Source organism: Hypanus sabinus, chromosome 26, assembly GCF_030144855.1.
Source record: "Hypanus sabinus isolate sHypSab1 chromosome 26, sHypSab1.hap1, whole genome shotgun sequence".
Lineage (NCBI taxonomy): Eukaryota > Metazoa > Chordata > Chondrichthyes > Myliobatiformes > Dasyatidae > Hypanus > Hypanus sabinus.
In genome coordinates, this window is record NC_082731.1 from 31,249,321 (window position 1) to 31,272,987 (window position 23,667).

The following is a 23,667-nucleotide window of genomic DNA, read 5'->3' on the forward strand; positions in this document are numbered from 1 at the left end:
CTCCTCACCGTCCCATCACACACACGCAGGGTCACAGAGTGAAGCTCTCTCCACACCGTCCTGTCACTCACAGAGTGAAGCTCCCTCCTCACCGTCCCGTCACTCACAGAGTGAAGCTCCCTCCTCACCGTCCCATCACTCACAGAGTGAAACTCCCTCTTCACCGTCCCATCACTCACAGAGTGAAGCTCTCTCCATACAGTCCCATCAGTCACAGATTGAAGCTCCCTCCGCACCGTCCCGTCACTCACAGAGTGAAGATCCCTCCACACATTATGTAAGAGATTATTGAGTGTATTTGCCAGTGGTCAGTGACTGGACAAGGAGCACTGGTGATGTCTTTGAAATAAAGTGCATACAGGAATATCAGACTGAGTGTGGTCAATGTGATGTGTTTTTACAGTGACACATGGGGGGGGGTGGAGGGTGGAAAACAGAGTGTGGGAAAGAAGTGGGGAGGAGCAATATGAGGGGAGAGTGTTGTGGTTGGTGGAAGACCTGGGAGGGGCAGAGGGATATGCAGGGATGCAGTGGGTGGGGATTAATAACAGGAGGAGAGGTGTGGGAATGGGTGAGTGACCTTGTGTTGAGGCTGTTGGGGCTTCCTGTTAGAACAATGACCACACTGCGACTGTACAGAGTTTGCTTACGGCTTTTATTCTACAGAAATTTTACACAGGTTTCCAGAACATTCTCAGTGGAGTTCATTCCTCAGCCATCAGTTTCTGTAAGAGAGAGCCCCAGAATTAGACAGAACCATGGATTCCACACTGTCCCGTAAAAACACTCCCGGGGTCAGACACAGAGTGAATCTCCCTCCACACCATCCCATCACACACTCCCGGGGTCAGACACAGAGTGAATCTCCCTCCACACCGTCCCATCACACACTCCCGGGGTCAGACACAGAGTGAATCTCCCTCCACACCGTCCCATCACACACTCCCGGGGTCAGACACAGAGTGAATCTCCCTCCACACCATCCCATCACACACTCCCGGGGTCAGACACAGAGTGAATCTCCCTCCACACCGTCCCCTCACACACTCCCGGGGTCAGACACAGAGTGAATCTCCCTCCACACCGTCCCATCACACACTCCCGGGGTCAGACACAGAGTGAATCTCCCTCCACACCGTCCCATCTCACACTCTCGGGGTCAGACACAGAGTGAATCTCCCTCCACACCGTCCCATCACACACTCCCGGGGTCAGACACAGAGTGAATCTCCCTCCACACCGTCCCATCTCACACTCTCGGGGTCAGACACAGAGTGAATCTCCCTCCACACCATCCCATCACACACTCCCGGGGTCAGACACAGAGTGAATCTCCCTCCACACCGTCCCATCACACACTCCCGGGGTCAGACACAGAGTGAATCTCCCTCCACACCGTCCCATCTCACACTCTCGGGGTCAGACACAGAGTGAATCTCCCTCCACACCGTCCCATCACACACTCCCGGGGTCAGACACAGAGTGAATCTCCCTCCACAGCGTCCCATCACACACTCCCGGGGTCAGACACAGAGTGAATCTCCCTCCACACCGTCCCATCACACACTCCCGGGGTCAGACACAGGGTGAAACTCCCTCCACACTGTCCCATCACACACTCTCGGGGTCAGACACAGAGTGAAACTCCCTCCACACCGTCCCCCACACTGGACCAGGTTACCTTGCTGCCAACATCCCGGGTCTTGGCTCTCAGCTTGTTGACCTGACTCTCTGCGATATCTGCTCTCTCCTCTGCTTCATCCAGCTCATGTTGAAGTTTCCGGAACTTTGCCAGGTTTGCATTGGACTGTTCCTCCTGTGGGAACCGAGGCAGGGAGCTGTTACTGTCAGGGGACAGCGAGGGATATCACAGAGACGGAGGGTGGTAACAGAGTGAGGGGGGTGTGCAGCAGGGATCACGGAGATAGGGAAGGGACTGTTTCACTTACTGCCTCCTCTGCCGATCTCTTATAGGCCTTGACCTTGAGTTGGAGTTTGTCCACCAGGTCTTGCAGTCGGATGTTGTTCTTACGGTCCTCCTCAGTCTGGGGGTTGAGGGGGTGATGATGTGTGTGAGGGAGGCAAACAGATAGAGAGGTTGGCAGAGTGTGAATAAGAGTGAATACTGTACAGAATCCCTCCCTCAGTTTCCTCTCCTCCCTCCTGCCAGATCACTCCCTCCTCCACCAGATCCCCTTCCCTCCTCCCTAAATTTCCTCTCCTCCTCCACCAGATCCCGTCCCCTCCTTCATCCTCCACCAGATTTCCTCCCCTCCTCCCTCCAGATTACTCCCTCCCTACTTCACCAGATTCCCCTCCCATCTTCCTACCCAGATTCTACACCTGGTCACCTCAGTTCCCCTTCTCCTTCCCCCTGCTCCTCTCCCCATGGCTGGGGGGGGAGGCTGAGGGATGGTTGGGATCTGGGAAGGAGGGATATCTCCGTTGATGCTCCTACCTACAACTCATTTCCCAGGTTCCACACCCACCAGGAACACCCACCGCCACCTCATGGACTCGAGGGTGTGTAGTCTGATGGGGAGGGCTGGGGGGAGTAAAACAATGCACCTCCTGAGATCCCAGGGTTCTCTTCTGCCCACATACTAGGGACAGCCTCTGTCTGCCACCCAGGAGGAGGCTGCACCTCGAGGAGACGCCTGGAGCCTCACCTGGTAGGTCAGTTCCTTGATCCGCCTCTCGAACTTGCGAGCCCCTTTCACCGCCTCCGAGCATCTCCTCTGCTCTGCCTCCAGCTCGTTCTCCAGTTCCCGGACCTGACGGATACAGGAGGGGCATGCGGGGAAAGTCAGACATCAGCTGGGCACGCAAGCGGCTCGATGGCAGGAAGCAGGGGAGGGTAAAGGTGGGAGGTTATCTCACTGACTGGAGGCCCGTGACCAATGGCGTCAGAACTTAGAAAACTACAAGACATTTTAAGCTACTCTACGATCAATCTAACCCCTCGCTCCTGCATTGCCTTCTCTTTTTCTTTCGTCCGTGTGCCTGTTTAAGAGTTTCTTAAATGTCCCTAACGTATCTGCCTCTATCGCCACCCCTGGAACCTTCCACACATCAGTATTATCTGTGAAAAACATCCCCTATACACTCCTCCTGGATGGTGGCAATATGTCTCTACCTAAGGAGGTGTAAGGTGCTCCTTCCCTCTGCCAGGCTGCAGGTAACCCTTGGGCAAGATGTAGCACCTGCTTAGCCCCCGATCAGGGTCAGGTGAAGCCATGGGGCAGGTGGTGGATGGTTGTATGAGCAGTCCTGGTTATGCCCACTGTCGCCAGGCAGACAATCTCCGAAGAGTATTGATAATGGCTGGGAGGGTTACCCGTCTTGTAAAGAAACTGCCCAGAAGAATGGCCCTCTTTTGTGGAACAATCATGGTCATGGAAAAACCAGGAATGGCCAAATCATACAACACGGAGCATAATAATGATACTTTCCTCCAGTCAAGTTCAAATTGGCTCATATTGGGTATTCCACCCTGTAGAAAAAAGGTGCTGGCTGTCAACTCACTGCCTCGTATCACCTTGTATAGTTCTATCAAGTCATCACTCATCCTCCTTCACTCCAGAGAGAGGAGCCCTATCTACCTCAGCCTATTGTGTTCTCTAATACAGAATCTCCTCTGCACCCTCTCTAAAGCTTCCACATCCTTCCCATATCAAAGTGACCAGAACGGTACACCAGAGTTTTACAGAGCTGCAACGTTACCTCACAGCTTTGGAACTCAACCTCCTGCCCGATGAAGGCCACTTACTGCAGGCCTTCACAACCATCCTATCAGATTGTGATCTACGTGGACCTTTGATAAAGTCCCACATGGCTGGCTGCTCTGGAAGGTTCAATCACAATCACCAGGTGTTGCACTTTGGGCAGACAAATGGAGTGGGGGTCAGGACTTTCACAGTGAATGGCAGGGACCTGGGGAGTGTTGTAGAACAGAGGCACCCAGGGGTACAGGTACACGGATCCCTGAAAGTGGAGTCACAGGTAGACAGGGGGGTGACGGTGCCGGCCTTCGTCGGTCAGGGCACTGAGTTCTGGAGATGGGATGTTATATTGGGGTTGTATAATCCGTTGGTGAGGCTGCACTTGGAGTATTGCATTCAGTTTTGGTCACCCTGCTGTAGGAAAGATGCCACTGAGCTGGAGAGAGAGCAGAGGGAGATTTAGGAGCATGTTGCTGGACTGATTTACGGAGAGAGGGACGGCAGTTTGCAAGTTTATTCTCTGGGCCACAGGAGACCGAGGGGCAAAGGCAAGATGAAGGTCCTCAGTCTTTTCCTGAGGGTTGCAAATCAAGAACCAGAGGGCAGGAGTGAGAGGACCCAAGGGGAAACTTCTCTCGCAGAGGATTGAGCTGAGTTGTGGCAGGTTTAGAAAGTCACTTGGACAGGAAAAGGTTAGAGGGATCCAGACCACAGGCAGAGGCGATTGGCTCGGATGGGGGACTGAGGTCAGCACACAGTTCCCCATAGGACGTTGGGGGTGTTAGTGCCTGTCCTGTCCTCACCCACCACAGGACGTTGGGGGGTGGGGGGGGGTAGTTCCTGTCCTCACCCACCACAGGACTTTGGGGGGTGGGGGTGTTAGTGCCTGTCCTGTCCTCACCCACCACAGGACGTTGGGGGGTGGGGGGGGGTTAGTTCCTGTCCTGTCCTCACCCACCACAGGACGTTCGGGGGTGGGGGGGGGTTCGTGCCTGTCCTGTCCTCACCCACCACAGGACGTTGGGGGGTAGGGGGGTGTTAGTGCCTGTCCTGTCCTCACCCACCACAGGACTTTGGGGGGTGGGGGGGGGGGGTTCGTGCCTGTCCTGTCCTCACCCACCACAGGACGTTGGGGGGTGGGGGGTTCGTGCCTGTCCTGTCCTCACCCACCACAGGACGTTGGGGGGTGGGGGGTGGGTAGTTCCTGTCCTGTCCTCACCCACCACAGGACGTTGGGGGGTGGGGGAGGGGTTAGTGCCTGTCCTGTCCTCACCCACCACAGGACGTTGGGGGGTGGGGGGGTTCGTGCCTGTCCTGTCCTCACCCACCACAGGACGATGGGGGGTGGGGGGTTCGTGGCTGTCCTGTCCTCACCCACACAGGACGTTGGGGGGGTGGGGGGGGTTCGTTCCTGTCCTGTCCTCACCCACCACAGACGTTGGGGGGTGGGGGAGGGGTTAGTGCCTGTCCTGTCCTCACCCACCACAGGACGTTGGGGGGTGGGGAGTTCGTGCCAGTCCTGTCCTCACCCACCACAGGACGTTGGGGGTGGGGTGGGTTAGTTCCTGTCCTGTCCTCACCCACCACAGGACGTTGGGGGGTGGGGGGGGGGTTCGTGCCTGTCCTTTCCTCATCCACCACAGGACGTTGGGGGGTGGGGGGGGGTCATGCCTGTCCTGTCCTCACCCACCACAGGACGTTGGGGGGTGGGGGGGGTTCATGCCTGTCCTGTCCTCACCCACCACAGGACGTTGGGGGGTGGGAGGGGTTCGTGCCTGTCCTGTCCTCACCCACCACAGGACGTTGGGGGGGGGGGTTCATGCCTGTCCTGTCCTCACCCACCACAGGACGTTGGGGGGTGGGGGGGGGTTCGTGCCTGTCCTGTCCTCACCCACCACAGGACGTTGGGGGGTAGGGGGGGGTTCATGCCTGTCCTGTCCTCACCCACCACAGAATGTGGGGGGGTGGGGGGTTTTCGTGCCTGTTCTGTCCTCACCCACCACAGGACGTTGGGGGGTGGGGGGTGTTAGTGCCTGTCCTTTCCTCATCCACCACAGGACGTTGGGGGTTGGGGGGGGGGTTCGTGCCTGTCCTGTCCTCACCCACCACAGGACGTTGGGGGGTGGGGGGGGGGGTTCGTGCCTGTCCTGTCCTCACCCACCACAGGACGTTGGGGGGTGGGGGGGGTTCGTGCCTGTCCTGTCCTCACCCACCACAGGACGTTGGGAGGTGGGGGAGGGGTTAGTTCCTGTCCTGTCCTCACCCACCACAGGACGCTGGGGGTGTTAGTGCCTGTCCTGTCCTCACCCACCACAGGACGTTGGGGGGTGGCGGGTGGGGGTGTTAGTGCCTGTCCTGTCCTCACCCACCACAGGACGTTGGGGGGTGGGGGAGGGGTTAGTGCCTGCCCTGTCACCCACCACAGGACATTGGGGGGGTTTCGTGCCTGTCCTGTCCTCACCCACCACAGGACGTTGGGGGGTGGGGGGGGGGTTCGTGCCTGTCCTGTCCTCACCCACCATAGGACGTTGGGGGGTGGGGGGGGTCGTGCCTCTCCTGTCCTCACCCACCACAGGACGTTGGGGGGAGGAGGTGTTAGTGCCTGTCCTGTCCTCACCCACCACAGGACGTTGGGGGGTGGGGGGGGTTTCGTGCCTGTCCTGTCCTCACCCACCACAGGACGTTGGGGGTTGGGGGGGGGGGTTCGTGCCTGTCCTGTCCTCACCCACCACAGGACGTTGGGGGGGGGGTTCGTGCCTGTCCTGTCCTCACCCACCACAGGACGTTGGGGGGGTTCGTGCCTGTCCTGTCCTCACCCACCACAGGACGTTGGGGGGGTTCGTGCCTATCCTGTCCTCACCCACCACAGGACGTTGGGGGGTGGGGGTGTTAGTTCCTGTCCTGTCCTCACCCACCACAGGACGTTGGGGGGTGGGGGGGGGGTTAGTTCCTGTCCTGTCCTCACCCACCACAGGACGTTGGGGGGTGGGGGGGGGTTCGTGCCTGTCCTGTCCTCACCCACCACAGGACGTTGGGGGGTGGGGGAGGGGTTAGTTCCTGTCCTGTCCTCACCCACCACAGGAGGTTGGGGGGTGGGGGGGGTTCGTGCTTGTCCTGTCCTCACCCAGCACAGGACGTTGGGGGGAGGGGGTGTTAGTGCCTGTCCTGTCCTCACCCACCACAGGACTTTGGGGGCTGGGGGGGGGGGGTTCGTGCCTGTCCTGTCCTCACCCACCACAGGACGTTGGGGGGTGGGGGGGGGGGGTTCGTGCCTGTCCTGTCCTCACCCACCACAGGACGTTGGGGGGTGGGGGTGTTAGTTCCTGTCCTGTCCTCACCCACCACAGGACGTTGGGGGGTGGGGGGGGGGTTAGTTCCTGTCCTGTCCTCACCCACCACAGGATGTTGGGGGGTGGGGGGGTTTCGTGCCTGTCCTGTCCTCACCCACCACAGGACTTTGGGGGCTGGGGGGGGGGGGGGGTTCGTGCCTGTCCTGTCCTCACCCACCACAGGACGTTGGGGGGTGGGGGGGGGGTTCGTGCCTGTCCTGTCCTCACCCACCACAGGACGTTGGGGGGTGGGGGGGGGGGGTTCGTGCCTGTCCTGTCCTCACCCACCACAAGCCGTTGGGGGGTGGGGGGTGTTAGTGCCTATCCTGTCCTCACCCACCACAGGACGTTGGGGGGTAGGGGGGTGTTAGTGCCTGTCCTGTCCTCACCCACCACAGGACGTTGGGGGGTGGCGGGTGGGGGTGTTAGTGCCTGTCCTGTCCTCACCCACCACAGGACGTTGGGGGGTGGGGGAGGGGTTAGTGCCTGCCCTGTCACCCACCACAGGACATTGGGGGGGTTTCGTGCCTGTCCTGTCCTCACCCACCACAGGACGTTGGGGGGTGGGGGGGGTTCGTTCCTGTCCTGTCCTCACCCACCACAGGACGTTGGGGGTGTGGGGGGTTCGTGCCTGTCCTGTCCTCACCCACCACAGGACGTTGGGGGTGGGGGGGGTTCGTGACTGTCCTGTCCTCACCCACCACAGGACGTTGGGGGGTGGGGGGGGGTTTCGTTCCTGTCCTTTCCCCACCCACCACAGGACGTTGGGGGGTGGGGGGGGGGTTCGTGGTTGTCCTGTCCTCACCCACCACAGGACATTGGGGTGTGGGGGGTGTTAGTGCCTGTCCTGTCCTCTCCCACCACAGGACGTTGGGGGGTGGGGGAGGGGTTAGTGCCTGCCCTGTCACCCACCACAGGACATTGGGGGGGTTTCGTGCCTGTCCTGTCCTCACCCACCACAGGACGTTGGGGGGTGGGGGGGGTTCGTTCCTGTCCTGTCCTCACCCACCACAGGACGTTGGGGGTGGGGGGGGTTCGTGACTGTCCTGTGCTCACCCACCACAGGACGTTGGGGGGTGGGGGGGGGTTTCGTTCCTGTCCTTTCCTCACCCACCACAGGACGTTGGGGGGTGGGGGGGGGGTTCGTGGTTGTCCTGTCCTCACCCACCACAGGACATTGGGGTGTGGGGGGTGTTAGTGCCTGTCCTGTCCTCACCCACCACAGGACGTTGGGGGGTGGGGGGGGGTTTCGTTCCTGTCCTTTCCTCACCCACCACAGGACGTTGGGGGGTGGGGGGGGGGTTCGTGGTTGTCCTGTCCTCACCCACCACAGGACATTGGGGTGTGGGGGGTGTTAGTGCCTGTCCTGTCCTCACCCACCACAGGACGTTGGGGGGTGGGGGGGTGTTAGTTCCTGTCCTGTCCTCACCCACCACAGGACGTTGGGGGGTGGGGGGGTGTTAGTGCCTGTCCTGTCCTCACCCGAGTCTCCAGTTTCTGGATCTGCTTCTTCCCGCCCTTCATGGCGATCTGCTCGGCCTCGTCCAGCCGGTGCTGCAGGTCCTTGATGGTCTGCTCCATGTTCTTCTTCATGCGCTCCAGGTGGGCACTCGTGTCCTGCTCCTTCTTCAGCTCCTCTGCCATCATGGCCGCCTAGTAGGAACAGAGATGGGAACAGTTCAGGGCTTGGTCCTTCCCAGGCAGCTGTTCCCGACAAGACCCAGTGCTGATTTTCTTTGCCCCCCTCTCTCTTCACATCTACCAGTCTGTCAGAGGGGAGGTTCCTCCATTGGCCCCTTTCTGCCTACAGGAAGGGCGCCAGGTCTACCTCAACTGTGCTGAGGCCGAGAGAGAGAGTTGAGAGCCTCGAGCTCACAGGAGTGAATCACCACCAGGCTGACCTGGTCCAACCACCCCCAGATGTCACAGCAAGAAAGCTCACTGGCACCTCTACGTCCTTGGGAAGCTGAAGAAATTCAGCATGTCGCCATGAACTCACCAATATTTAATGGATTCACCCCCTCCCCTCACCATCAGATTTTCTCAATGGTCCACGAACACCACCGCAGTATTCTTTTCTATTGCACGATGTCTTTTTTGGTAATTTATAGTAATTTTATGTCTTTGCCCTGTCGCAAAACAGCAGGTCGCAGATGGTGCGGTGGCATCCATCATGAAGGAGCTTCACCATCTGCGACGTGCCCTCTCCTCATGACCAGCATTGGGGAGGAGGTACAGGAGCACGAAGAGCTCAATGACTCAGGAACAGCTCCTTCCCCTCTTCCGTCAGCACTGTTTCATTATTCCTTATCTGCACACGGTGGGTTTTTATAATCTCCAGTAATTTTATGCATTGCACTGTAGCGCTGCCACAAAACAACCTGCAAGCACGTAACTCCAGGCTCAAGGACAGCTTCCACCCCACCCCGCTGTTATAAGATGGTTGAACAGTCCCCTCGTTCCACCCTTGACCTCACCGTGGCCTTGCACCTTATTGTCTGGTGGTGCTGCACTTTCCCCGTAACCGCTGCACGTTATTCTGCACTCTTTTTCCTCTGGTGCTACCTCAGCGCAGTTGCGGATGGGACGATCTGGCTGGACGGCAGAGGATTGTTTGGACAGCTTCTACCCTGTTGCTATCAGATTCGTAAGTGATCCCCTCTTGACCTCACAATCAACACCCCCACCACTGCTTTGTTATTTCCTGTCACTCACATTCTGCACGGCCTCGTGTCACTTTACCAACATGTAATTAATCTCTGTATATAAGCTATCGTAGGTATTTATAGTTATTGTGCCCTTTATCTCACTCTGCTTCTTTCTGTACCAGATTAGGTCTGGAGTATCAATGATTTCGTTCTCCTTTACACTCGTATACTGGAAATGATGTGAATCCATCATGAATCTGGAGTCTGTGACCCTTGCCCTTACTGTCTGCCTGAACTGCACTCTCCCAGTTTCTGCTGCACTTTATTCTGTTTTTCCTTGTGCTAGCTCTGTTTGAAAAGTATGCAAGACACTGCATCTTGGGACCTTTGACAGTAATCAGCCATGATCCGTGATCAATTTCCCCCATCCAACCCGAACAGATCGATTTAGTCGATGCTCGGACCGGGAGCTGGGGCTTTCAGATTCCTCAGGGTCTGACTCGATCCTGTACTCTCCCAAAGCCCCTCAAGCCCTGGAAATTGCTTCCCAGGCTCGACCCGCTCCCCTCGGGTTCAGGTCCCCTCCCCATGGGCCCCAGCTCACTTCCCCCGCGGGATCGCGCTGTGCCTGGACTCACATCGGTGACGGCTTTCTTGGCCTTCTCATCCGCGTTGCGGGACTCCTGTAGCGAGTCCTCCACCTCAGCCTGCAGCTGCCCAATGTCACTCTCCAGCTTCTTCTTCTGGTTGATCAGGCTTGTGTTCTGTTGGGTGGGGGGGGGGGGGAGGAAATCGTCTGTTAGCATCCACGGCCGAGTCAAGGGGCACTTCGCAGTCGGCTGCAGGCTCACAGGTTCGGGGAGCCCCCGGCGATGGCCAGGGGTCAGAGGTCACGGGGTACACGGCCTGGTCTGTCACAGGCTCAGGGGTCCAAGGTTGGGGGTGGGGTGGGTAAAGTATTCAGTGTCAGCTTCAGGACTAGTGGCGGAGGGGCTGTCGGAGGTCAGACGACAAATGGTTACCCATCAGTGACAGCAGGGTCAGACGTCAGATGTCAGGGTAGATCACAGGGCAGTGGAGAGGTGTCAAGGGGCTGGTAAGTTCAGGGGTCATCGGCTGGAGGGTGAGCAAGGCCGAAGGTCGGCTGTACCTGGGAGTGCAGGAGTTGCACCCTCTCGCTGCTCTCGATCAACTCAGTCTCAGCCAGCTTGCGCCCGCGCTCTGCCTGCTCCAGCTGTGCCCTCAGCTCCTCCAGCTCGGCCTGGAGCAGGTTTCCCCGTCGTTCAGCCATTGCTGCACTCTCCTTCAGCTCCTCACTTAGTCTCAGTGTGTCATCCAGCTGCAGCTGCACCTCCTGTAGAGAGAAGCAGGGTCAGATCCCTCACCCGGGGTCATGTCCCTCACCTGGGGTCATGTCCCTCACCTGGGGTCAGATCCCTCACACATGGTCAGATCCCTCACCCGGGGCATGTCCCTCACCCGGGGTCAGATCCCTCACCTGGGGTCCGTCTCCTGAGGTCAAATTCCTCACACAGAGCGGGAGGATCCCACATACTGGATTAGATCTCTTGCATGGGTCTAGATCCCTGTCAGGGTGGAAGGGTCCCACATGGCGAGGGATCTCTCACCCAGGGTCAGGTCCGCCATGGTGGGTTACCCCTCACGGGGAGGGGGTGTTTCATACAGGCAAATTTCTCACACAGTGGGGGGGTGATCCCTCACATGGGGACAAATCCCTCTTAGTCTGGGGGTCCACAGTGGGTCAGAGGGTTACACTCCTCACAATGACGAGATCCCTCATGATCACCCCGTGTGGTATGAAGTTCCCTCAATCTGGCAGCCTGATCGCTCTCTGCACGCTCCTCAATGCTGAGAACCCTCTCCTTTATGAGATTCCACAATGTTCTTCACACCGTGCTAGCTCCCTGCTCCTGCACTGATATCCCTCACCATGGTTAGAGTCCCTCATCCCCTCTCCCTGGCTCTGAGCTCGCTCCCTGTTCCCTCCTTCCCCAGAGAAGCTCAATTCCAGGCGGAGACTCCTCACCATCCCTCCCCCTGCATGACACTCACTCCTCAGAGGGGATCCCTCATCACCCCTCCCCAGCAAAGAGCACTCCCCCCCCCACCGTGGAGGCTTCCTCCCAACATGGAGATCCTTTACTCCCTGTCACTGAGGGAAGCTCCCGCCCCATAAGATGCTCCTTCACTGTGTGGCATCCCTCACCACATTCCTCAGCTTCCTTCTCAACGATGGGATCCCTCCCCAGAATCATTCCCCCCCAGCACCACCGGGAAGCTCCTTCACTGTGCGGAGCCTGCTCACCACCCCTCTCCCAGTTCTGAATCCCTCACTGCGTGGAGATCCCTCAAAGCCCCTCCCCCACTGCACTACCCTCACTGCTCCTGGGGGGGGGGCGAGAGACCCTCTTGGTCCTCTGTCTGGCAGGAAGATCCCTCGTAGGATGAGGCTCCCTCATGCCCATCCCTGTTGTGGAGCTTCCTCCCCAAGTTCTGCAGCTTAATCCATTGGATCCACTGCACCCCCTGGGCACAATCCTCTTAGGATGAGATTCCCAGACTGTGTGGAAATCCTTCAGCAACCCCCACCCAGTGTTGAGTGCCTTCCCTGGCGTTGAGATCTCAACCCAACACTATTCCCTCCCTTCCCTGTTGAAGCTCCTCCTTGGACTGGAGAACCCTCACCGGCCCTCCTTGCCACCGAGTTAACAGTGGATAGGGAAGGCTCCCTCACCTTCAGCGAGGTCTGCAGTGTCTTGCTCTGCTTGTGGGCCTCGGCCACCTGGCGGTTGGCCAGGTTCAGCTGCACCTCCATCTCATTCAGGTCTCCTTCCATCTTCTTCTTCACCCTCAGCGCCTCGTTTCGGCTGCGAGTCTCCGCCTCGAGGGAGCTCTGCAAAGTGTCCACCACCCGCTGCTGGTTCCTCTTTGCCTGTTCCATCTCCTCCTCCTTCTCCGCCACACGACGCTCCATGTCTGCCTTCAGCTGGCTGTACTCAAGCTGTGCGCGAAGTATCTTCCCCTCCTCGTGCTCCAGGGTGCCCTAAAATCCAGTGTGGGGTCACAAAGTGAGGCTCCCTGCTCTCAGTCCCATCACACACCCCCAGGCTGTCCCATCACACACTCCCGGGGTCAGACACAGAGTGAAACTCCCTCCACACCGTCCCATCACACCCTCCCGGGGTCAGACACAGAGTGAAACTCCCTCCACACCGTCCCATCACACCCTCCCGGGGTCAGACACAGAGTGAAACTCCCTCCACACCGTCCCATCACACCCTCCCGGGGTCAGACACAGAGTGAAACTCCCTCCACACCGTCCCATCACACACTCCCGGGGTCAGACACAGAGTGAATCTCCCTCCACACTGTCCCATCACACACTCCCGGGGTCAGACAGAGTGAAACTCCCTCCACACCGTCCCATCACACACTCCCGGGGTCAGACACAGAGTGAATCTCCCTCCAGACCGTCCCATCACACACGCCCGGGGTCAGACACAGAGTGAATCTCCCTCCACACCGTCCCATCACACACTCCCGGGGTCAGACACAGAGTGAATCTCCCTCCAGACCGTCCCATCACACACTCCCGGGGTCAGACACAGAGTGAATCTCCCTCCACACCGTCCCATCACACACTCCTGGGGTCAGACACAGAGTGAATCTCCCTCCATACCGTCCCATCACACACGCCCGGGGTCAGACACAGAGTGAATCTCCCTCCACACCGTCCCATCACACACTCCCGGGGTCAGACACAGAGTGAATCTCCCTCCAGACCGTCCCATCACACACTCCCGGGGTCAGACACAGAGTGAATCTCCCTCCACACCGTCCCATCACACAATCCCGGGGTCAGACATAGAGTGAATCTCCCTCCACACGCCCCCTCACCTCCGCCTCTTCCAGTGCCGCCTGCAGTTCCTGTTTCTCCTGATCCAGCTGCTTCCTGATCTTCTCCAGCTCGTGAACACTCTTCCCCCGCTCGCTCAACTGCTCCGTCAGGTCCGAGATCTCCTCTGCCGGCCAAAACCATCAGCACCCAGTCAGAGAGAGGTGAGGGAAGGGGTCAGGAGGGGCAGAGGGGCATGGAGGAAGGTAAGTAGGAGGGAGGGAGCGTCGGAGGGCCAGCGAGGGAGAGAGGGAGCACAGTGGGAGAAGTGGTGGGGAAGGAGAGAGAGCATTGTGGGGGGGAGCAGTGTGGGGGTTAGAGAGAGTGCCAAGGGAGGGGTAGTCAGGCGGATGGAGGGAGAGGGAGCACTGTGGGAGGGGTTGTGTGGAGAAAGCACCACAGGAGGTTCAGTGAGGAAAGGAGGGGCGGCAAAGAGGAAAAGGAGGGATACCACTGGCGCTGTACCTTGGAGGATTTTGTTCTCCCTCTTGAGCGTCTCCAGGTGGTCAAGTGCCTCCTCATAGGCGTTCTTGAGCTTGAACAGCTCAGTGCTGAGGGAGCGGGCATCCTTCTGCGAAGCTTCCAGCTCTGTCTGGGACTCCTCAAACTTCTGCTTCCACTCCGCGAGCAACTGCGGTGAGAGGGAGGACCCTGTGATCTCTCACTAACCCCTACACCGCTGAGACCCAACGCAGGCTGGGGAACCACCCTGTTGAGCACCTTCGCAGATTCTCCCAGTGTCCACCCATTCCCGTTCCCATTCCCCTATGGCACGACGAGGCCAAAGTCAGGGCAGAGGGGCAGCACCTCATATTCCATCAGGGTAGCCTCCAACCTGATGCCGTGAGCATCCATTTCTCCAACGTGCCAGTTTCTCCCCCTCCTGTCCCCTTCGCTGCCTTTCCATTCCCCATCCTTGCTTCCTTCTCACCCCTTCTACTCACCTATCCACCTGGTTCCCCTCCTCCTTCCCTTTCTCCTATGATCCGCTCTCCTCTCCTACCAGATTCCTCCTTCTTCAGCCCTTTAGCTCTTCTGCCTCCCAGCTTCTTACTGACCCCTGACCCCACCCGCCTCACGTGGTCTCACCTTTCACCTTGCACACCTTCCCCTCTCCCATACCTTCTCATTTGGCTTTTCTCTTTCCATTTGTAATAAAAGGTTTCAGCCTGAAACGTTAATTGTTTATTCCCCTCCACTGATGCTGCCTGACCTGTTGAGATCCTCCAATATTCTGTGATTTGTTCAAGATTCCCAGCATCCGTACAAACGTGTGTTTCTGTGCCTGGGCTATTCTACCTTCTGTGATCAGTCTCCAAGTGGCTGTGAGACACTTTACCCCTGTTGTTGAGTCCGTCCCCCCAGGGTCCCGATACCTTGTCGAAGTTCCTCTGCTTCTTGTCGAGGGCAGCGGCGGCAGCGTTCGATCGCTCCACATCGATCATCAGGTCCTCAATCTCATTCTGTAGCCGGTGCTTGGTCTTCTCCAGCGAAGAGCACTTGGCGTTCACCGCCTCCACCTGCTCCTCAGCCTCCTGAAGCCGCTGGGCCAGCTTCTTCCTGCAAACGTGCCCAGAGTGGTGAGGGCTGGCCGGTGCTACCCCCTCCACCTTCCACACCCCCACCCCACCCCGCAGATATAAAAGTCGGAAAGCACGCCCCACCAGGTTGAAGGACAGCTCCCACCCCACTATTATAAGACTAATGTACAATCAGATGTCGCCGTCGACCGACACCAATTTTTATCAATGCTCCACAGAAGGCCCTCTATCCACAGCTTGGTACAATGACTGCTCTGCTCCAGGCCACAGTAAAGCAGCCAGCATCATCAACAACCCCTCCCTCCCCTGTCCCGTCAGGCAGAAGACACGAAAGCCTGAAAGCAGGTACCACCAGGGTTCAGGGACAGGGACAACTTCCATCCCGCTGTGATAAGACTATTGAACGGATCTCTTGTACAATACGTTGGACTCTTGCTCTCACACTCTACCTCTTTCAGATCTTGCTCCTGATAGTCTTGCCTGCGCTACACTCTCTCTGTAGCTTTATTTTGCATTCTGTTACTGTTTTACCTTATCCTTCCTCAGCACACTGTGCAATGATCTGATCTGTGTGAACAGTACACGAGACAAGCCTCTCACTGTATCTATTTCAATAATTGCACAAGTACAATGAAGATCTCTGTCTATACATCTCACTCCCTCGGTAATCAACGATCCCACCCACCATGGACATTCCCCCCCACCCCACCCCCACTTTCTCTCATCTTTCCCTGGGCAGAATCTACAAAAGCTAGAAAACACTTTTAAGGACAGCTTCAACCCCTCTGGTCGGTTACAGCCCATGATGCTACTGGTGTTTAGGGCAGCAATGAAGGTCCTCCATCTCTGTCAATCTTTGGCCATCTTCTCTGTTGTGCCCAGGTGTGGTCATTTCTGCCTTTGTGGAATGGCGCCAAGTTGTCTTTGGCCTTCCTGCCTCACTGTTGTAAAGCTATTGAATGGTCCCCTAGCACCAGATGACGGATTCTTGACCTCACGGTCTCCCTCGTCGTGATCCTTCCATCTTAGCATCTGCCTGCACTGTACCTTCTCCATAAGTACACGTGGCAACAGAAAACCAACTCCAATCCCCTCTCGCCGGCAGAGAACCCTTGGGGTCGGCACAACCTTCTGTTCGTCTTATACACCGCAGGCTGATATAAAAATGAACAAAAGATCTGGCCGGCCCCAGGAAGCAGGCGGGGAGTCCGATCCCAGGACACACCAATGGGCACCTGGTGCAACAAACCCAGCCCTGCCACCCAGTTCTCCCCCACCCCTGGAGCCCAGTCCCAGGGTCCCAACGGCTCCCAGCACGTACTTAGCCTCCTCGAGCTCCTCGGTGCGCTGGATGGCATCGGTCTCGTACTTGTTCCTCCAGCCGGCCACCTCGGCGTTGGCCTTGGAGAGGAGGCGCTGCAGCTCGGCCTTCGCCTCGAGTTCCTCCTCGTACTGTTCCCGCAGCAGCTCGGCGTCGTGGCGGGCCGACTGCATGCCGTGCGCCAGGGCATTCTTTGCCTGGGGGGGGGAGAGAAAGGGAACGGAGGGGAAGGAGGGGGATAGGAGGGAAGGGGTGGGGAGGGCAGAGGGGAGAGAAAGGGAAGGGTGAAGGGTGGGGAAGAGAGGCTTAAACCTTAGCTCAGACACACACCCATCGTGATCAGCCCCCTTCCCCCTAGGAGCCAGCAGGCCAATCATCCCCCACTGCCTCCCACCATCGAGGACTCCCCGGCCCCTGCTCACCTTCACCTCCTCCTCCAGTTGCCTCTTGAGGTCCTCGACCTGCTGGGTGTATGAGAGCTTGCCCCGGCTCAGCTGGGAGATCAGCGCCTCCTTCTCTTCCAACTGTCGCTGAAGTTCGCCTGGGGGGTGGGGGGAGAGATACGTCAGCCTCCGACAGGGAAAACTCCAGGGACTGAACGGGTAGATCAGGAATGCCGCAGGGGCTGGAGCGGAAACTGTGGGAGCGCCTGGCTGAGATATCTGCATCATCGTCAGCCACGGGTGAGACGCCTCAACACTGGAGAATGACGAAAGTTGTGCCTTTATTTAATAGTGTCTGCAAAAAAAAAGTCTGGGAACTATCAACCAGTGGGTCTAACACCCGTGGTAAGTGAGCTCTGTAGGGATAAGTTACAAAAGCATCCAGGGGCTGGTCAGAGAGAGTCAGACCGACGCTGTGCGTATGGGGGGATCATGGATCTGACTGAGGATTTTGGAAGAAGTGACCAAGAGGGTCGATGAGTGAAGGTAGTACTTTTCCTTTGTAGTCGCACAGTTTCTTGACATTTGCACATCCATTGTTTGTCCGTCCTGTCTTCCGTTGATTCGATTGTGTTTCTTGGATTTACTGTGTGTGTCCATGAGGGAATGAATCTACCAGGGCTGAGGGACCGAAACGTCAATGAATGGTGGTGCAGTATGGAAGGTGCGGCAGACAGCAATGACAAGCAGGAAACATCTTCCTGTAAATCCTATAAATTAAACTTTATACATGGACCTCACAGTAAAGCCTTTGATAAGGTCCCACATGGCTGGCTGCTCTGGAAGGTTCAATCACAGAGGGAGCTGGACAACTGGACGCACGATGGGCTCAATGGAAGGAAGCAGAGGGGGAGGGTGGGAAATTGTTTCTCAGACTGGAGACCCCATGACTAATGGTGTACCCCAGGGCTCGGGGCTGGGACCATTGCTGTTTGCCATCTGTACGAGCAGGTACAAGGCAGGGTTAGTACGTTTGCAGACGACACTCCAATAGGTGGTGTCGTTGACAGTGAAGATGGTTATCAGGATTTACAGAGGGATGTTGATCAGCTGGGTCAGTGGCCGGGGAAAGGCAAATGGAATTTAATTCAGATAAGTACAAGGTGTTGCACTTCGGGAACACAAATGGAGCAGGACTTCCACAGTGAATGGCAGGGACCTGGGGAGTGTTGTAGAACAGAGGCACCCAGGGGTACAGGTACACGGATCCCTGAAAGTGGAGTCACAGATAGACGGGGGGGGGGGGGGGTGACAGTGCCAGCCTTCATCAGTCAGGACACTGAGTTCTGGAGGTGGGACGACATGTTGTGGTTGTACTAAGCGTTGATGAGGCCACACTTGGAGTACTGTGTTCAGGTTTGGTCACCCTGTTGTAGGAAAGATGCTATTAAGCTGGAGAGAGCAGAGGAGATTGACAAGGATGCTGCTGGGACTTGAGGGACTGAGTTATGGGGAGAGTTTGAGAAGGTAGGGACTTTATTCCTTGGAATGGAGGAGACTATGGGGTGACCTTGTAGAAGTGTACAAAACCAAAAACCATGAGGGGCCACAGACACGGGGAATGCCCATCATCTCTTTCCCCAGGGTGGGGGAATCTAGAATCAGAGGGCACAGGCCTAAGGGAAGAGAGGAGAGATTTACTCAAAAGGCAACTTTTTCACCCAGAGTGTGGTTCATGTACAGAATGGGCTACCAGAGGAAGTAGTTGAGGCGGGTACATTAACAACATTGGTGTAGAAGGAAATGGGACTGGCTATGATGTGGATCGGAGGGCTTGTTTCTGCACTGGGTGACCCCCAGGACCCCTAGGAGGTGGCCAGACGATTCAGTGAAGGTGGAAAGTCCACAGGGTCCAGCCACGCGCCCTACCGTTCTCGGTCTGCAGCTTGGCCCTGCTGGTGGTGATGTCGCTGAGTGCCCTCTGACCCTCCTCGGACTTGGTCCGATGCTCATTCATTTGATCCTCCAGGGATCGGCACAGCTTCTCCAGGTTTGCCTGCCACAGGGAGGGGACGAGTTCAAGGGGGGTCCTCAGATTCACCCCGCCCCTCCCCAGGAGACGGCCCCTACTTCCCTCCTCTCTCCCCAGTGCACACAACCCACCCATATCCGATCTCCAGCCAACCTTCCCCGTCTGTGTCTGGCCCTCACATTGTCTACAACTTCAGGAGGGGTGACAGCTCACATGCTCCTCTTCACATCAGGCCAAAAGGCTGACAGCTTCAATTTCCCAGGAGGGGAAACCACCAGCCAAGAAACTTCACCAGTGCCTCTACTTCCTCATGAGGTAAAGAAATTTGTCCCTGGTGACCCTCGCCAATGAATATTGATGCTCCACTGAAAGCATCCAACGCTTGGTACAGCAACCACCCTGTCCTTGACCACAGGAAATGGCAGGGAGCTGTCACAGCTCCACACACCACATGAACCAGCCACCTCTCCCCGGACTCTGTCTGCACTTCCTGCTGCCCCGGTAAAGCCCTCACCCCGGGCATTCTCTCTTCTTCCCTCTCCCAGCGGGCAGAAGATACACAGCATGGATCAGCAGGCTCAAGGACAGCTCCTATCCCACCGCTATCAGATTAGTGAACTGCGATGAAAGGAAGTCGTGACTCGTTGTGATCTTGCACCTTACTGTCCGCCTGCTCTGCACTCTCCCTCCTACTGCCGCACTCTATCCTGCTTTGTTATTGCTTTTCCCCTATTCTAGCTCAGAGCACTGTGTGATGATTTGACCCACGTGGACAGTACGCAAGATGAGACTCTCATTTGTATCTTGGTACACGTGACAGTAATAAATCAATTTACCAACGTCCGTCCCCCATCCTGTCTGTGTCTGATCCCTGTCTGTTTGAATCTTTCCATCTGTGACTGATCCCCATCCAATTTCCCCCCAACGGTGTCTGATCCCTGCCCGACTCTCCCATCTACATCTGATCCTTCCATCCCCATCTGACCATTCCCAGATGCACCAGAACCCTGTCTGACTCTCCCGCTACCTTGGCCTTGGCGAGCTGCTCCATGTTGGAGCTGACGTCGTCGAGCTCCAGCTTTAGCTCGCTCTTCTCCTTCTCCAGCTTCTGCTTGACCCGCTGCAGGTTGTCGATCTGCTCGCCCAGCTCGGCCGCTGAGTCCGCGTGCTTCTTGCGCAGGGCGGAGGCCGTGGCTTCGTGCTGCAGCGTCGCCTCCTCCAGGTCCCGCCTCAGGCGCAGGTACTCGGCCTCCCGCTTCTTGCTGAGCTCCATCTGGGCCGAGGTGGCTCCGCCGGCCTCCTCCAGCCGCTCGCTGACCTCCTCCAGCTCCCGGGACAGCTCTGAGCGCTGCTTCTCCACGCGAGCCCGAGCCCCCCTCTCCGACTCCAGCTCCTCCTCCAGCTCCTCAATCCGCGCCTGAAGGACGGCAAAGGAGGGAAGGAGTGAGGAATCCCAGAAGGCGAGGAGATTGAGGGGTCCCAGAGGAGGTGGAGGAATGAGGGAGGGTCACAGGGAATGAGGAAGGGACAATGGGGTGAATAGTCCCAAGAGGGAGCAGGAAGAGGTCAGAGAGTGGGGAGGGTGGGTTGGGGTCACAGAGAGGCAGTGGGTAGGTAGGGATCCCAGAGAGAGGCGTTAGGGTAAGGTGTCACAAAATTGAAGAGAGGGAGGGGTGTCACCGAGGGGGAAGGGAAAAAGAAATGTGTCCCAGAAAAGAGAGGGAGTTCCAGTGAGAGAAAGGGCGGGGGGGGGGGGGCGTTCCCAGAAGTGGAGAAGAGGTGCGGTACCAATGGAATGGAGGGAAGGTAGGAATGGAGGAAACCAAGAGAGGGAAGGGAGAATAGAGAGTGGTGCCAGATAGGAAGGAGTTTCCATGGGGTCAGTCAAGGGGAGAGGAGAAGGAAGGGGGGAGAGTGGAAGTGAGAGAAATCAGCAGGGTCCCAAAGAGGCAGAGAGGGGAAAAGGGGAGAAAGAGACAGAGTGAGCAGTTTGAGAGAAAGAGGAGAGTGGAGAGGCGTGAGAGAGCGGGTAGGGAGTGGAGTAAAGAGGAGGTGAGAAGGGATTAAGGGGGTCAGAGAGAGTGAGAGAGGGAGAGAGGATCAGAGAGAGAAGATAGATAAGAGAGACGGGGCGGGAGAGACGATTTCTCCGACACCTAGAGTACCTGCAGTTCTTTGAGTTTCTTCTGCAGCTGAATAGCCAGAGCCTGCTCGTCCTCGACCTTGCTGTTCAGGTGGCTGATCTCAAAGTCCTTCCTGCGATTGGTGAGAGACCAGACAATTCAGAATGGTTCTGCTCACCGCGATTTCAAGCATTCAGGCTTGGAGATGCCAGAAACGGCCGGGAGTGAAAGGGAAATGATCTCACTATCTCAACAAGCTAGAATTACAAAGCAATTGAAGGTATCTACAGTCATCGTGATTGTGACATTGAAAGTGAAAGTTTGGAGGATGCTTGATAGCATTGTATGAAGATAGTCCATTATCTACACTAGATGTCTGCACTGATTTATTCATTACATACAGTGGATGAATTCCTTGGCCGACAGTTATCAGGAACTAATGCACAGTTTATAGTGATGGCTCATAGTGTTCTCATTTTCCTGTATTTCATTTAAGTATGCAATTTATTACATAGTTTGGTTTTTTTAATACTTTTTTAAAGTACTTCCATGAAACTTTAGCTGATTGGAACAGCCGCTTATATGGGCCAAAATGTACTGGTCCCAATGTGTGCCAATTGACCAGCACCCATTTGCTACCCAAATATGGACAAGTACGTTAGGGTCTGTGAGGATCTCGAAATGTATCCTGAGTTCTTGCAACCGCCCAGCTGGTGTCAAACCGGTGTGAGACGTTTCCGGTGAAAACATCTCACTGGGCATTGAACTCCATCTGCTACTTCTCAGCCCAGCTGTGTACATATGGGTAATATTATTACCTCTGATGTTCCCCCCACCCCCCATACTTTACTCCAATCACCTTAAAGCTCTGCCCTCTGGTATTGCCCTGGGAAAAAGACAATGGCTGCCCACTTTGTATAACTTAAATACCTCTATCAAGTCACTTCTCATCCTCCTTCACTCCAGAGGAAAGCCCTCACTCGCTCAACCTTTCCTCATTAGACATGCTCTCTAATGCAGGCAGCATCCTGGCAAACCCCCTCTGAAGCTTCCACATCCTTCCTATAATGAGGCGGCAGTTCTCCAGGTGTGGTCTAACCAGAGTTTCATAGGGCTGCAACGTTACCTCGCGGCTCCAGAACTCAGTCCCTCAGCTAGTGAAAGTCAACACACCAAACGCCTTCTCAGCCACCCTATCGGCTCTTGTGTCAATCCCGTGGAGCAGAGGGGTTGAGGGAGATCTGACAGAGATCCACACAGAGCAGAGGGAGTTGAGAGTAAAGGGGGTGGGTTTTGAGTGAGGGGGAGGAGGAGTGGAGGGGTGCAGGGCAGCAGATTGGCCTTAGGACCCTCACTTCTTGAGTTTCTCCTCCAGCTGCTGCTTGTCGTTCTCCAGGTCCATCACGCACTCCTGCGAGAGCTTCAGGTCCCCCTCCAGCTTCCTCTTCGCTCGCTCCAGGTCCATCCGCACTTTCTTCTCCTGCTCCAGGGAGCCCTCCAACTGCAGGGCAGAGATGGAGCAGTCGTACCGGCACAGGACGAGGTGGGGGAGACAGGATGGGGAAGAAAAGGGAGGAGGAGAAAAGAGGGAGGGGAGAAAGGGAGCAGAGAGAGAGAGGATGGGGGAGGGAGAGAGGGGAGAGAGAGGGTGGGAGTCGAAAGGGAGGGGAGAGGGAGGGAGGCGAGCGGGAGAGGGGGAGAGAGGGGGAGGGGGGAGAGAGGGGGAGGCAAGCAGGAGGGGGGAGAGAGAGAGGGAAAAGGGGAGAATGTGGAAGACGGAGAGAAGGGGTTTTCGGGGGGAGGATGAGGAAAAAATGAAGAGGGAGTCAGCCTCGTTTGTGTTCCATGCCGAATCTCCCCAATATCACCACCACCATCTTCAGAGGAAGATTACAATTAGTTGTCTGCGGGCTTGAGTGGGGTTAGGGGTTAGAGATCAGTTGCATGGATCGTGAGGTTAGTCATAAATAGGGCAGGAGTTAAAGGTTGGGTCATGGATCAAGATCACAGGGGTCAGGCCAGGAATAGTCAAGAGGTTTAGGATGCAGGGTCAAGTCTCAAGGGTCACAGAGCTGGAATCATGGTCAGAGGTTGCAGGGTCAGTAACGAAGGTCAGAAGTCATAGTCTCAGGGTCTCTGGTTCAAGATCCAAGGTCAGGGGTCAGATCTAGGGACAGAGGTTACAGGGGTTGTGGGGTAACGTCCGGGGTGCGTGGTCAGGGGTGAGGTTAGAGGTGTCCCAGCTCTTTCCCGACGCTGTGAGGTGGGAGGGGTGGGGGTGGGTTACTCACGTCGTCCAGCTGCTGCTCCAGTTTGCTCTTGGCCTTGGTGAGGGTGTTAACTTTGTCCTCCTCGGCCTGCAGGTCGTCCAGTGTCTGCTGGTGCGCCTCCTGCAACGCCTTCTTCTCCTTGGTCAGCCGAGCAATCACCTCGTCCTGGCTTGCCATCTCCTCCGTCAGATTCTTCACCTAGAGAGTGGCAGGGCGGGGGACAACAGAAGGTCAGGGGGTCTCATAGAGGACAGGGAGAGGGACGTGGGGTTATAAAAACCACAGAGACCCAGGGGTCCCCATGGGGGAGAAGATCGGGAGGGGGCGGGGGATTTCTCCATCCAGTTCCCCACTTGGCTAGTGGACCGAGTGGGTGGGTTAT

General features: G+C 56.9%; 1 protein-coding gene across 2 annotated transcripts in view; it reads right to left on the reverse strand.

The window, feature by feature from the left end:
• Nucleotides 1-636: 636 nt before the first annotated feature.
• LOC132381395 (myosin-7) overlaps nt 637-23,667 on the reverse strand; it is a 52,283-nt gene continuing 29,252 nt past the window's right edge. For both annotated transcript variants that reach the window (XM_059950772.1, XM_059950773.1), the window contains 18 exons: nt 23,307-23,483; nt 22,371-22,516; nt 21,058-21,148; nt 19,920-20,309; nt 18,790-18,916; nt 16,900-17,018; nt 16,478-16,674; nt 14,992-15,175; nt 14,081-14,246; nt 13,618-13,742; nt 12,455-12,763; nt 10,850-11,053; nt 10,338-10,463; nt 8,534-8,704; nt 2,670-2,774; nt 1,950-2,045; nt 1,682-1,816; nt 637-725 (listed from right to left, as the gene is read on the reverse strand). In XM_059950772.1, the coding sequence (XP_059806755.1) occupies nt 705-725; nt 1,682-1,816; nt 1,950-2,045; nt 2,670-2,774; nt 8,534-8,704; nt 10,338-10,463; nt 10,850-11,053; nt 12,455-12,763; nt 13,618-13,742; nt 14,081-14,246; nt 14,992-15,175; nt 16,478-16,674; nt 16,900-17,018; nt 18,790-18,916; nt 19,920-20,309; nt 21,058-21,148; nt 22,371-22,516; nt 23,307-23,483 (2,889 nt within the window). In that variant the 3' untranslated portion in view covers nt 637-704. The remainder of the gene's footprint in view (nt 726-1,681; nt 1,817-1,949; nt 2,046-2,669; nt 2,775-8,533; nt 8,705-10,337; nt 10,464-10,849; nt 11,054-12,454; nt 12,764-13,617; nt 13,743-14,080; nt 14,247-14,991; nt 15,176-16,477; nt 16,675-16,899; nt 17,019-18,789; nt 18,917-19,919; nt 20,310-21,057; nt 21,149-22,370; nt 22,517-23,306; nt 23,484-23,667) is intronic.